This window comes from Monopterus albus, unplaced genomic scaffold (genome assembly GCF_001952655.1).
Source record: "Monopterus albus unplaced genomic scaffold, M_albus_1.0 scaffold359.1, whole genome shotgun sequence".
NCBI classification, from domain to species: Eukaryota; Metazoa; Chordata; class Actinopteri; order Synbranchiformes; family Synbranchidae; genus Monopterus; species Monopterus albus.
Window position 1 is genome coordinate 146950 of NW_018128239.1, and position 13373 is coordinate 160322.

Genomic DNA, 13373 nt, shown 5'->3' on the forward strand with positions numbered 1-13373 from the left:
TATGTGCTTTCAAGCAATATCTTTTTGTTGGCTGGTCGGGCCACCTCTTTGGTCCAGACTGAAATATCTCAATAACTGTTGAATAGATTGGTTTTGACATCTATGGACTCTATTTTCCTGCAATAGGGCAGAGCGCTAAATTCGTCTCTAAACTCCAGGTGCAAGATAAATATGGGTGTGTTCAACAATGTTCTGCAATGTTGGTGACCACAGACGCAGTGCACTTCTGTGTGCAACCAGATGTTACGGACGTACTGTGTAGGACAAGCGCAATGCATTATTATAGGAAGGAATCCATTGTGATTGGCTGGCTCAAGTTGTGCCCAAATAAACCAACTCATCAGCTTTAAAGAGCAGGGCAGAGACCTGACTGATGTCAGGACATGGAAATACATGACAGGAAATTCTTTGGCTTTCTTCTTCTCCTGCCAGCTATGTACTTCATTCCTAAATTAACAGTGACAAAACTATTTATGTAGAAGTTCTGCACATAAATATTCACCCAGTAGTCTGCAAATATCACTGACCAGTGTTCATGCATGGAAGACAGAAAGTCTCTGATCCTGTAACCAGGAGCAATTATACTGTATATCAACAAACACTTTCCTCTGAAACAGTATTTAAGAGTAATAAGTGAACTTCCACATCAAGTCGTTGATGCTATGTATCACAAATAACACACACACAATACCCCCCTGTGACTCTATATTATGGTATATACAGTAATGTCTGTGCAGATTCTCAGTTATCCAGGTCATAGTAAACTGAAAAAACCTTAGAAAAAATCAACTGGACTTGGATTTCTAGATCAAAGATGTTTCACCTCTCATCCAAGAGGCTTCATCAGGTCTGACTGACTGGTGTTGAGCTAGGGATATTTATCCACCTCTGTGGTGTTTCAGTCCTTTGAAGGACTCAGTCGTTAAGGGACATTGTTGGCCTTCAAAGGACTGAAACCACAACGAGGGGGATAAATATCTAGAAATCCAAGTCCAGTTGATTTTTTCTAAGGTTTATTCAGTTTATATACAGTAATATGTGGTCGTTTTGTGCTATTAGGCTGTAAAAGCATCACTTATTCTCAGTCTAAAGATAAATGAAGTGGAGATCTTTAGCTTTCCACAGTGTGACGAAAGGAAATATGAGCTGGCATTTGGAGTCTGTGTCCTGATGGCACAGTGGAACTGTTTGTTAGCAAGCATGCACAACCTCTCTGTTTCCTTTGCCCAGCCTACTGTACATTCCCTTTCTGCCTCCAGCTCTCTCCATGGAATGAGGGCTGTGTGGAGGACAAGAGTGACAATCCAAACCCTCCATTATGTACCTGCAACCTTTTTCATTACGGAGATGATGAAAAAGAGAGCTACGGAGGGGATGAGCGGAAGAAAGGGTTGTGGGCTGAAGGGCCACAGAGGCTGTGCTATATTTAGACTGACTGCATCATTGCGCCCTTCCTCCCACCTCATCTTCTGCTATCTCCCCTCATTACTGGCCATGACTCTGTCCATGAGCATTCTTGAGAAAAATGAGAGTCCACTAACACACACGCACTCAACCATATACGATGCAAACATATGCACAGTTTGTCCACTGCTTCACGTGCCCAGCTTGCTTTAAGATTCAGGTCAGAAAACACAAAGTCACACACACACACACTGTGTTTTCATTCCTTGTGGAGACTTTACATTGACTTACATTTATATCCTGTAGACTTATCCTAACCTTAACCATAACCACTACTTGCCTAACACCTAACCCTGACCCTGACCTTAACCTAACCCTAACCTTAAACCATGTTGACTCCCCACATTGTGAATGTGTTAATGTCCCCATAATGTCAGTAATACAAAGCTGCACACACACACAATCAGTCACATGATGTTCGACCTCCGTCTGTTCTGAATAATCATATAATAAACCCGTGACACATACAGTATACTGAGAAGAAAAATGATTTGAGTATATACTTGACTAGCTTGCTTATTCACTTTCCTCTTTAGAAAACACTTCTGTTGTTTCCTTTCAGCTTATTTAGTATAGACAGTGGTATAGAAATGTAGTACACAGTCGCACAAATATTATGTATTAAAATAAAATATAACGTTATGCACCATAATGCCCCTTTTGAAAAACACATTAGGCCGTACTAACCAGCCTGTAAGAGGGCATACAGACTTTTATGTGGTTTGAATTCAGATTATTCACCATGCAGGTAGTTTCCATGAAACACATTGCCTACAACAACTATAGCACGGTGCAACAACTTGAATAACAATCATGCAAACACATTTGCTCCATGTTCATTTCCTTGCATAGTTAATATTTTTTAATAATATTAATGCCAGAGATGTATGGAAGGAAATAAAGTTGCACCGATTCCAATTCTTTTTTAAAAGTTGCTAATACTAACTTGAATTAGTGAATTAGATTGTTTTGTCAAGTCTACTGTGCTTGTTTCAATCACTGTCATTCTGTTTGTTTAGTTATTGTGATGCTACTGTAGTTTGCTTAGCTTATTGCTGTTATGCTTAAACTATATTTCAGCCAATAAGCAGACAAATGGACCAGCTCACAAAAGTCTGCAGTCTAAAAATACCTAAGATATATTTGAGATGGAAACTATGTTGCTGTTACATTGTTTAGTTTTGAGCTATAAAATGTCCTGCTTAGTCACAGATCTGTTTGGTCTGCAGTGACTGGTGAGCATGTGGGTGTGTGTCTCTCACTGTGTTTGACCGTGACACAGAGGGGTGTCCATTGCTGTAACAGGGACAGGAGGACCTGCAGGGCCACTAGTTTTAATGGGTGTGACATGGTTTGGATTTCTGATGCTGCCCTGGGAAATAAACTCATGAACAGGGATTCTCTTCCTCTACAGTAGGTGCCTCTGATTTCCACACTCTCAGCATCTTCAGGATCACAATTATACTTGCTGTCACATGGCAGGAGGCAGATGAATTACTCAGGTTTTTCTGCAGAAATCCAGCCTGGTTTGTGATGGGTGGAGCTGGAACGTGAACCTCACACACCAACTGTCCATCACAAGGTGTAAAAGTCATTTTTTAAACACTTTTTGTGCCTCACCAAGGTGCGTGTACGCATTTAAGAATACTTCATAAACAAAAATATTGAGTCACACACAAAAAATAAAATGTAGTGAATCCTCAAACTCACTTTTTTGGCTGTGATTCTGTCACTATTTGACTTCTTTATGTACAGTATGTGTGGAGGGAGGTTTCGTTGGCCCTCTGATTCACAGGCACATCACAAGGCTTCTGATAGTGATGAAAGAAGGCACTGTGAATTCCACTATCCTGGTTTCTGATCTTGTGACGATCAAAGGCTCACTTACAAAATGCATAAGTGTGTGCATGCATGGATGGCTGAATGCATGTGCTTCCTCCAGAATCCCCCTTTCTTTCTCTTAATATTTTTTGTTTTCTACAGTATTTACTCTGTTGAGTACCTGTCCTCTACATTTAAATCTGAAATTCTTGCTTTTGGGTCATTGCTATATGCAAAACACACACATATTGGAAACAGCCATCTCAGCCACTGTGTAGACCTAAATCATGTCCAGTCTGGCTGGTTGTGAATGATTTAAAGCTGCTGTTGTGCTTACTAAAAGGCCTTTTGGATCTATTGGAAAGCTCAGACGACTGAGCTGGGCTTTATGTCACCCTGGTATTCACACACTCTACCTCGCACAAAATGCTGTATTAGAAACTGCCATTCACAGACACAGAGGGACAGAGCAGACCATGGCCTCATTCTCTTTGTCTGTTCTACTGATACACAGGATAAAATGATTTTCACCTTTACATTTATGAAGCCAATGAACAGATATTCAGCAACATTTTAATTAACCCGCCTTACTTTGGAGAATTGTCCACAAGTATCTAGGCAGTAGATAGACAAGGCAGACTGCTGCATTCATGGCTATAAAGTACACACTTGATTCCGAAATTCCTTCAAGAAATGTAATGGTATTAACCCCTGTTAAAATTTATCTTGCAAAGAGCATGTGCTTTAAGAAAGTTACATTTTTAGACTGTGTGGTGTTGTTTGATGTGTCGACATCCAGACGACGACCCTTCATACAGGCAGAAGACGTATTCAAAGTACAGTAGGTCAATCTGTGGGGGGAATGTGACAAATTAGAAACAGGACAGTGGTGTTTCTGAGGTGCCAGAAGTCAAGCTGTCAGAGTTAAGGGTTTAAAGTGGGGTATGCCTGAATGTCATCAGACCATGTTGGAGGGCAGATGTGGTCAGGTACTCTGGGCTGGGTGAAGAGTCTGTCATCACAGAGTGAGGCCAGTCACAATAATTGTTCAAATGGGACGATGGTGCACACAGGCAGTCTTTCCTAGAAGGCATTTCTTGTGTGTGTGAAGAAAGACAAAAGAGCACTTGAGAGAAAAGTTTAAACTTAAGCTCTGCACACCCAGACAGTCGCTGTGACACGTGGGCATTAATGTCAGAGGTCAGCATTTGAAAGTTAATGATAATGAAAAAGCACTCTCAACCCAGTTTTTATAATTAGGTGCTGGATCCTCCAAAACATATACTGAGTAATGAAAGGTTAGACAGGACAGCACACCAATAAATTCACTAAGTTAGAATAAAAAGTACATTTATTGGAATGCTGCCTTGTTTAACTTTTCATTACTCTGTATTAGAAAGTTTAAACAACTGTCAAATGAAGCTTCCCTCCATTCCGATGTTGGAAAGGTGTCAGGGGAGGGAGCTTCAGGCGCTGTTCATCCATCCACCATGCACTACGGCTGGCGCATTCTGACACATTATGTATGTAGAATTCAGTCTGCCAACCTCAACACCTTCCCTTTGTTTTGTTACTGCAGCAGAATTTAGTTGTGAAAGGAGCCAGAGAACGGTGATTTCCCGTACAAGTCATCAGTGAGTTAGCTGGACTGCTGGATGATGCCAGACCACTACTGGAGGATATTATATACTGTGTTTGTGGGCATACTGCTGCTGTCACCATGGCAGCAGCTGTAAAAGGGAGACAGAGGGATGGAGAGAGGAGACCTTGTGAAAGTGCAATTCAAGGACAGCCACTGCAACACCAACGGTACACAATGACACAGACACAATCACAAGTCTAGGACACAGCAACACTCATATCCACAAATTTACACTACCCACACACTCATTCACATATATTCTGCTCTACTCAATATGCCTCTTTTCTCTTTCTTTGCTTTATTATCCAGTGCCGTTTGCATTTGGGCAGTTCGTGAGAACATCATCAGATGAATCCAGAAAACAAGATTGTATCGCTGTAAGAAAACAGATGGTTCCTCAATCTTGTAAAACCAGGCATAACAGAATCAAGTGAGAGAACTGCAGTCTGGAATGGTGCTCACAGTTCGGTGTTTGTTTTTAACTAGTATAATATGGCACTTGGGTGAGCACCAGAACAACCACACTGAGGCCCGCTCTAGGAAAAGGACCTGGTCCAGACACAGGTGGGTTCCTGAGCAGTTCATTTGTGGTGGGAACATGATCGGACCTTGATCTGACCCAACTACAACCTTCTCTGCAAGTTTAAGCTAAATGGCTGAAGTATCCAGGAGCACTTAACATACTGCAGCGTTTCTCATACACTGACTTATTTGTGGAGGGCTGCCACAATATGAACATTTGCTGCCACATGATAGATAAATAGATGGATAGATATTTATTATTATTGATCCCAATAATAATAAATATTGAGTAACATATCAAGTGTGTGTGTATATATACAGTCTTTGGACTGTGGGAGGAAGCCAGAGTACCCGGAGAGAACCCACGCAGGCACAGGGACATACAAACATACAAACTCTGCAAAATCTATCACTATTGCAGTGTTCCAACCAATCAGTGGAGAGTTCAGGGTGTTGCTGACACTGACCAATAACATGTCAAAACATATTAATGACCCCTTTTTGACAGATAGTTGGATCTTCCACTTGGCTCATGTAAATGACTTTCAGTTCATCACAGTTCTGTAGACACACAGCCTACTGTACACCACATGGCTTCTGCAGGCACATATAGGCATTTATACAATGCAAACATGAGACTTGCATGTTACTGTAAAAAGGTTTTCAAATTGTCTGAATTCTAACATGTAGGTACTGAGAAAATGTGTGTGTGTGTGTGTGTGTTCCTGTTGGACACAGAGGTGGCAGAATGTGCTGTAATGCAGACTGCGTCTTTGTGCTGCCAATATCAAATAGTTAAATTCTCTTGACTGCTGAAATGCTAATCATCATCATAGCTAAATTTAAAATGTTAACCCACATAACTTATGTAACAGCCTTTTAATAAAAAAAATAAATCACAAACCAGTGGAGTTTTCTCCAGTAGCTCATAGTCAATTAACCTGAAGATCACACTGCGTTATTAGTCTGCTTTGAAAAGCCTCTTGTTTTCCAGATAATGTTAAAAGTCGAGAAACCTCAGAAAAGGGAAAGAAGCCTTTGATGAACTGTAGAAAGAAGGGGAATCCTATTATCACTATCTCTTTGTAGAGTTGGTTGTCAGAGACTATATTCAGTGAGAAAGTGAACAAATATTTTCTTTTCACTTTCTTTTTCACATTAGTGCAGAGTTGAAAGGTGCAAATTCAACCCGCTGGGCAAACAGCAAAGCTGCTTTGGGACTTCTGAAAGTAAAACTGCTTCTTTAGCAGAGTCAAGCACGCAGCAGAATTAAACAGCATATGTAGCTGCATAATGATTGGATAGATGTTTTAAGTTGCCCTAACAATAACCCCTAATCCTCTGACAGCAGCAGAACATAAACTATGCTCAAAGCAAAAATGTAAAGATTCCAGCTTCAAAAGTAATCCTCTTACAAAAACAGAATCTAAGGCAAAAAGCTGTCATATCAACTTTACAGGTCAGGTTTAGTTTAATTCAATAATCAATAATTATTTCTTTCATTTAGAAAATGACAGATTCACTCCCCTTCTCTCCTCCATCCTGAATCACACTCTCTGTCTCTCTCATTATCACCTCCACAGAGAGTTCTTGTAAACCAGAAGACATGAGAGACAGGCAGACAGAACCCCAACCACCATTCATAAACTGCTCTCTCTCTGTTTCCGAGCATGGCCATGCGATTCTGTCTCACCCCTTCTAACACAAACATGTGACACCCCCATCACTAAATGTTTAAAGTGCTGATTGTTTCCACAGTCCACACTGACGATTAACACCATCACATAAAACATCACAACTGCAGGATGTGGTTGTTACTATGGAGACATGCTGTTGCTCTGGAGACACCTAGGGGGCGGGGCATTTGATGAGGACCAGTAAGGGCACTCAATACTGTACATGGGTGTACAGGTTTCATCTGTATAATTCTTTAAGTCTGTTGTAAAAATGATCAGGGAAAACATTCACACTGAAACAATCTGTGGATCACTTCAAAATGAATCAATACTTTATGATGATCATGATTATTTAAGTTAATATTCACATACAAAACAATAACAATACCAAGCGGCTAAAATAGCTTCTTTCTGTGTTTAATGTAATTGTGACCTGAGTATTTCTGAGATTTGGAGGGTGGATTTGATAAAACAAGAACCTGAAGATGTCTGGGAAGTTGTGAAGGCCTTTTCGCTCTTTTCAGATATAGCCAGTTCAATAATAACAATTCAGTTTATAAAGAAAAGGAGCAAGTCCTGACAGAGCTATCACTGTAATAGCTAAAATATAATGTATACAATTGTGATACTATGTTGAGCTTTAGATAAAGGTTTTCACTCATTTACATCATAGCTACATTTTTCACCAACTCTAAAATGCATATACTAAATAAACAGTGGCCTCAGTAGTATTATGTTGTGTCACGAAACATTTCACAGAATCTTTCTCAATACTACAAACTATTCATATTATATGTTAATACATCACAGTATACACAAACTACAGACTTTATACAAAAAAATGAGAGCTATTGCTGTTACTAGACATGTACAGTAACTGTCAAAATAAAAAAATTAAGGAAACTGATTCACTGCATTAATATAACATATAACTTCATGTATATATACTCTAACCATAAAGCACAACGTCAGAATTGTACATCTGGTGCTGAGATGACTATGAAGTCTTTCACGGCTCACTGAATAGCGACGTGATATGCCTTCACAACAGCTGCAGAGCAATCTGTTTTCATACTTTCATGTGTTTTAGTTCTGAATGATCCAGTTCAAGTTTTAAGTAAATGTTAACTTTAGTATCAGCTGCATTTATGGCTTTAGTGGAACAGAATTAGAGCCATAGTTTGGCACACTGATGGGAAACTGTCATTCTTTTCTCTCTTTAAAGGACTAAAATCCATCAGCAAGTCCTTCGTTTGGCCTTTTAAAAACACATTTATCTGAAAAAACAAATGCTCCCTATATTAATAATTTGTCTTGATTGAAAGGTCAGTGACTGGAAGCAGTTTTCATGTTTTTTCAACATGAAACATGAACTGGTGGTATGCCAGTAGGTCTTGCCCCTTTACTGGAAACACATACTATAAATAGTGTCTCCACATGAATCCACCAGGTTGCAGGACTGTGAAGACAACCAGATATGTATTGTTCTGTCTGTGCATTTCATGGAAAGTGGCTACCTTTAGTAACTTTACAGTCCTTATAAAAAGTGCAAACAAGGTGAGGAACTGATGAATCAGACACAGGAAACACAACGTGCAGTTAGCAAACTCTAATCATTATGACAGAAAACATCACATGAGACTATTTATGTAATATGTTCATTTAAAAGTATGATGAACTAACTTTTGCTAATAAAATGTCAGTGAGCATCATCATGGAGTACTGCTGATAACCAACTAAGACACTAATTCAGAGATTCCTGTGATCACAAACTGATAAAACCTGGGAGTCAGGTGATCACTTAAAGTTCTGGAGACTGGGGACTGTTGCCATCTGTTGATGTGTCCTAAAAGTGGTTGCCTACTGTTGCTATTCCTTTTCATTAAGGCTCCTCCTTGGGGATGGTAGAGCAGTCCGTTATAATCAAATTATTTGTTATGAAATGAAAAACATAGGCCTACTGTATGGGATAAAGAAAAGAACAAAGTATTATAATATAAAGCAAGACATCTGCAGCAGAGTGCCTCCTTCAGTCCTTCATTTTCTCATGATGATATTAAGCATTGCTGGGCCCTTAACAGGTAAACACATTTTTAAAAGGTCATTCACAAACCTCAGTTTCACAACTAGTAAGGTTATTAAGAGGTGGCCTTTGTAGCCACTGTAGCCTATAGTAGGCCTACAAAAAAACTTCTGTTTTATATTCTGTCTTATGGTCTACTGAAGCAGTCACTTACCCAAGACACTATGCGTAGAATGGTCTGAGGCTGCTTGATGAAGGTGACGGGGTCGAAGGCTCCTCCGGCTTTCCCGGCTCCGTATGCCTGCATCCCCTCCATGGTGCTCCTCCTCTCTGCACTGCCTCCTCTCTGGTCCTCCTCTCCTCCCCTCTGCTGGTTCAAAGGTACAGGGTGTGTGGAGCACCGGGCAACCGACAAGAAAAACCGAATCTGTTCTCGATGCTACCCCCACTGCTGCTATTGCTGCTGCAAGGATGGATGCACGTCTGTCCTTGGCTCCTTGGCTCCTTGGCGCACAGCCTCCTCCGTTCTTTCTGGTTGTTTTCAACTTAACCTCTAAATTCCCTGTTGTCCTCTTTCGATATCCGGGCAGAAGAAGCTGTGTGCCAGTGTTTCGAGGATGCTCTCTCTCTCTCTCAGTGCAAGAGCCGGTGAACACAGGAACGCGCCTCCGTTGTCACGCCTCGAACTGAGCGCTCCTCATCTGATACTCCCTACTGAAAAACGCATAGCGACCACGCGCACGTACTTATAAAGGGCGCGCGCTTGCACTCACAAGATTGCCACATGGAGTCACGCGCTTTCCATGTGTCCGAAAGGCTGTTTATTCCAAGCACAGAGCAAACAAGTTGATTCGACCAAAACATAATATTTAATAAATTGTATATAACTAAGATGCCTAACTGTGCTCAGGAACGATTTTTCTAAGGTAACATAATATTAAAGTAAAGTAAAATTTCTGTCTGAAAATCGTTGCTACACTGAGATCATAAATTTGACAACGAAACAAAGACGCCAATCGAAAATCGATTTATGATGATGAGGCGAGAAATTCTGCCTCCTAGTGGTCTTAGTAGGTGTTGCTTGGAAATATCAGGTCATTTTTACCATTAGTACTGTAGCGTTTCACGTTGTTCCTACTCACAAACGATGCAAAGTACTCTGTCAGACAAGTTCCACCAGTCAAATGGTTATACTTAGTTGGCTTATTGTATGGCTGGAGTTTGGTTACACCAGCCTCACAGCCTTACAAGTACCGGTAGCTGTAAACAGTTTAAGGAAGACTTGCCTACAAGCACACAGATGGGAAAAAAGCCCACATTGATGGTTCTTGCTACGTCATCAATCCCAGCCAATGACTGCACCGTTAATCGCTGAACGTGCTTGCTGGCTGGACCAATAAAACACCTCTGTGACTGGTTGCTAAGATACACGTTTGTCCATGTTGCCGAGGCACAGGAAGAATAATATTTAGATGCTCTTACGGCTAAAATAGCAAATTCTCCAACATTAATGAAACGAAGGAGTTTATTTTCGGTGTCTGGCAGTTGACTACTATAATGGTGAAGCTGAGGGCGAGATGTCTGCTACTCGGTAAGGTTATGTAAGTTTTGACCACCGTTCTGCCACGTAAGGCTAACAGTATAAGGGCTAAAGCTAAACCCCATAACGTTAACGTTAGTCACTTCACTTCAGAACACTGACGTCAGAGATAAATAATCAGTGGAATACCTCACGTACAAAAGTTGTGTTTATTTACATATCTCGGGGTTCACCATATTCAGTGTGCAAAGCAATTTGCTGGCTTTCCTTTCCTCAGTACGGTAACGTTCATCTTCAAACACCAAACAAGTGCAGGTAATGCCAACTTTCGAACTCTGCCTGCCAATGAAAGGAACGTGAATGATGAATTTAATTGCCAAAGCACTCAACAAACACTTATTTTGTACTAACTTAATATTATACACTTAGGAAAGATGAGAAATGATAGACCATAATCTAAACACAGAATATTAAATTACCTCTCTCTCTCTCTCTCTCTCTGTGTGTGTGTGTGTGTGTGTAGGAGATCCTGCAGTGGGGAAAAGTGCCCTATCTCATATATTCCACAGTGATGGTACTCTCTTTCAGAAGAACTACAGCATGGTGAGAGCAGTAAAAGCTTGCCGGTATGATTCCTTGTGTAAGACTGTCAAAGGACCCACATCAAGGCATGCAATTACAAATACAGCATCATATATATGGAACAGTTAGTGCATCACAGTAACACACCTCACAATAAAGATATACTGTATTATAGTATCACACAATCTTAACATAGGAATTTGGTTGTAAAACTGCTTGTTGAGGGATTTAGGGATTGAGTTGTGCTCTTTGTAAGAGACTAGCCACCGACTTATATTTTTATATTCAGGTAGGGTAACAGAGGTTTTGAATTGAGTTTGAAGGAGCAACTCTTGAAGTTTAATTGTGGCTCACTGCCAGTCAAGGATAGACAGCAGTATGTTGGGCATATCCTAATCCATGTGCTACAGAGTAATGCTTTATTGATCCAGTATTCAGCAGATCAGTCCTCCTTGAATCTACAGCAGCAAGTTAATTAGCAAATGTGCTGTTTTAGTCAGCACACGTTTACCTAGGCCTTTCTCAGAGTAACTTCACAGGAGACCCTAGAGTACTCATTCCTGTAGAAATCTTAGCAGACTGCATATATGTTTATAGATGCAGTATAGACAGTGCAGTTAAGCATTAATAAAGTACTTACAGAACAGGGTTGCATACAGTATATCATATATTTGAAAATTACTCAGTAAATCAATAATTGTAGAATTAGACAACGATAAAACATGCCATTTAATGCAAGATAATTTGCCTCAGGTCAAGACATTTACTTTACCCAAGATGTTGTAAATCATTATGAGCAGTTGTAAATCATCAAGACTATTAATTGAAAATCATGATCATATTTGTTACTACATGTAGTTTCTTTAGTGAAACTTTTCAAAGACCTGCAGAGATCTCTTAAATTTACTACAGGAATCAGTGAAGTGTAATGTACCAATTAATGCTGATGCAGGGAAGGCTAATCTGCATTATTTATGATAATCTGCATGAGGGAGGGAACCGAGTCATTAACCTGACTTTGTGATATATGAGGTCAAGGCCACACACCGATTCCCTCTGTTAGCGTTTCAAGGGCTACCAACTAAATGTATGCACTGCACATACAAGTGAATGTGTGTGCCGTGCATGCACTTACTTAATCAGGATTAATAACAGCTTGCATAGATTTTTTTTTTTTAAAATACATACACATACCGAGTAATATGCTTTGCGAGGTTAGGGTATAGAAAAGGCTGGTGAGTACAGTCATGAGCACGAGCCTCGTGTGCATGTGTGTTTGTTCAGCTCTTGCTGTGCCAGCAGTACTGGGGGTTCTCAGGTGACAGGAATGTCGATAATTAATACAGCAGGATTCTGGAAAGCCAACAGAGCAGGTACTTAACAAGCGAACACACACACCGTACAACAACAGTGCACTGCCTAAACCTATACCCACTTGTTTGGAATGCTGCACATGTCTGTTCATGTTTGACTAAAAGAGGATTAACAGCATAGAAAGGCACTGCAATAGTGCAACATTTTTAATTTACTCTAGTCTAGTATGTGCACTCAACACATCTGTACTATAACATAATATGAAATTACATGTATACAGAAAAATTAAATACAGTGTGTATAATTGTTTAAAAATGTATGAAATATAACAAATAGGAAAATGACAAGGAGATGCTATATTGAAACTAAGTAGAGAGACATGCAGGTTAGCCTGAGTACCTGTAGATCAGGGCCTAAATCAAATCAAATCCAATCAAATTTTATTTGTATAGCGCCAAATCACAACAAAAGTCATCTCAGGACACTTTACAAAGTAAGGTCTAGACCTTACTGTTATCAATATTATTACATAGGGAAAACCCAACAAATCCCCCTTGAGCAAGCACTTGGCGACAGTGGGGAGGAAAAACTCCCTTTAACGGAAGAAACCTCCGACAGACCCCGGCTCTTGGTGGGTGGCCTTCTGCCTCGACCGGTTGGGGTGAGTGGATAGAGGAGAGACAAAAGAAGAAAAGCAACAAGACACAACAATCAAACACTGATCAGGTCGATGTGGCCGGTGACTGCTCATCAGAGATGTAGAGCTCCAGGGCCAGGGCAACCTGCAGA

At 40.3% G+C, this 13373-nt stretch overlaps 2 protein-coding genes across 4 annotated transcripts in view; one reads left to right on the forward strand and one right to left on the reverse strand.

Annotated features, from left to right (window-relative positions):
- Positions 1 to 10501, reverse strand: part of syngr1b (synaptogyrin 1b) — a 21842-nt gene extending 11341 nt beyond the window's left edge. The window contains exon 1 of one of the 2 annotated variants that reach the window (XM_020625556.1): positions 9363 to 10166. In XM_020625556.1, the coding sequence (XP_020481212.1) occupies positions 9363 to 9464 (102 nt within the window). In that variant the 5' untranslated portion in view covers positions 9465 to 10166. Of the gene's footprint in view, positions 1 to 9362 lie in introns of both variants that reach the window. The other variant, XM_020625557.1, reaches the window with a different exon arrangement.
- An 87-nt stretch (positions 10502 to 10588) lies between these two features.
- ift27 (intraflagellar transport 27 homolog (Chlamydomonas)) overlaps positions 10589 to 13373 on the forward strand; it is an 11596-nt gene continuing 8811 nt past the window's right edge. Inside the window, exons 1-2 of one of the 2 annotated variants that reach the window (XM_020625559.1) lie at positions 10589 to 10749; positions 11212 to 11291. In XM_020625559.1, the coding sequence (XP_020481215.1) occupies positions 11289 to 11291 (3 nt within the window). In that variant the 5' untranslated portion in view covers positions 10589 to 10749; positions 11212 to 11288. The remainder of the gene's footprint in view (positions 10750 to 11211; positions 11292 to 13373) is intronic. The other variant, XM_020625558.1, reaches the window with a different exon arrangement.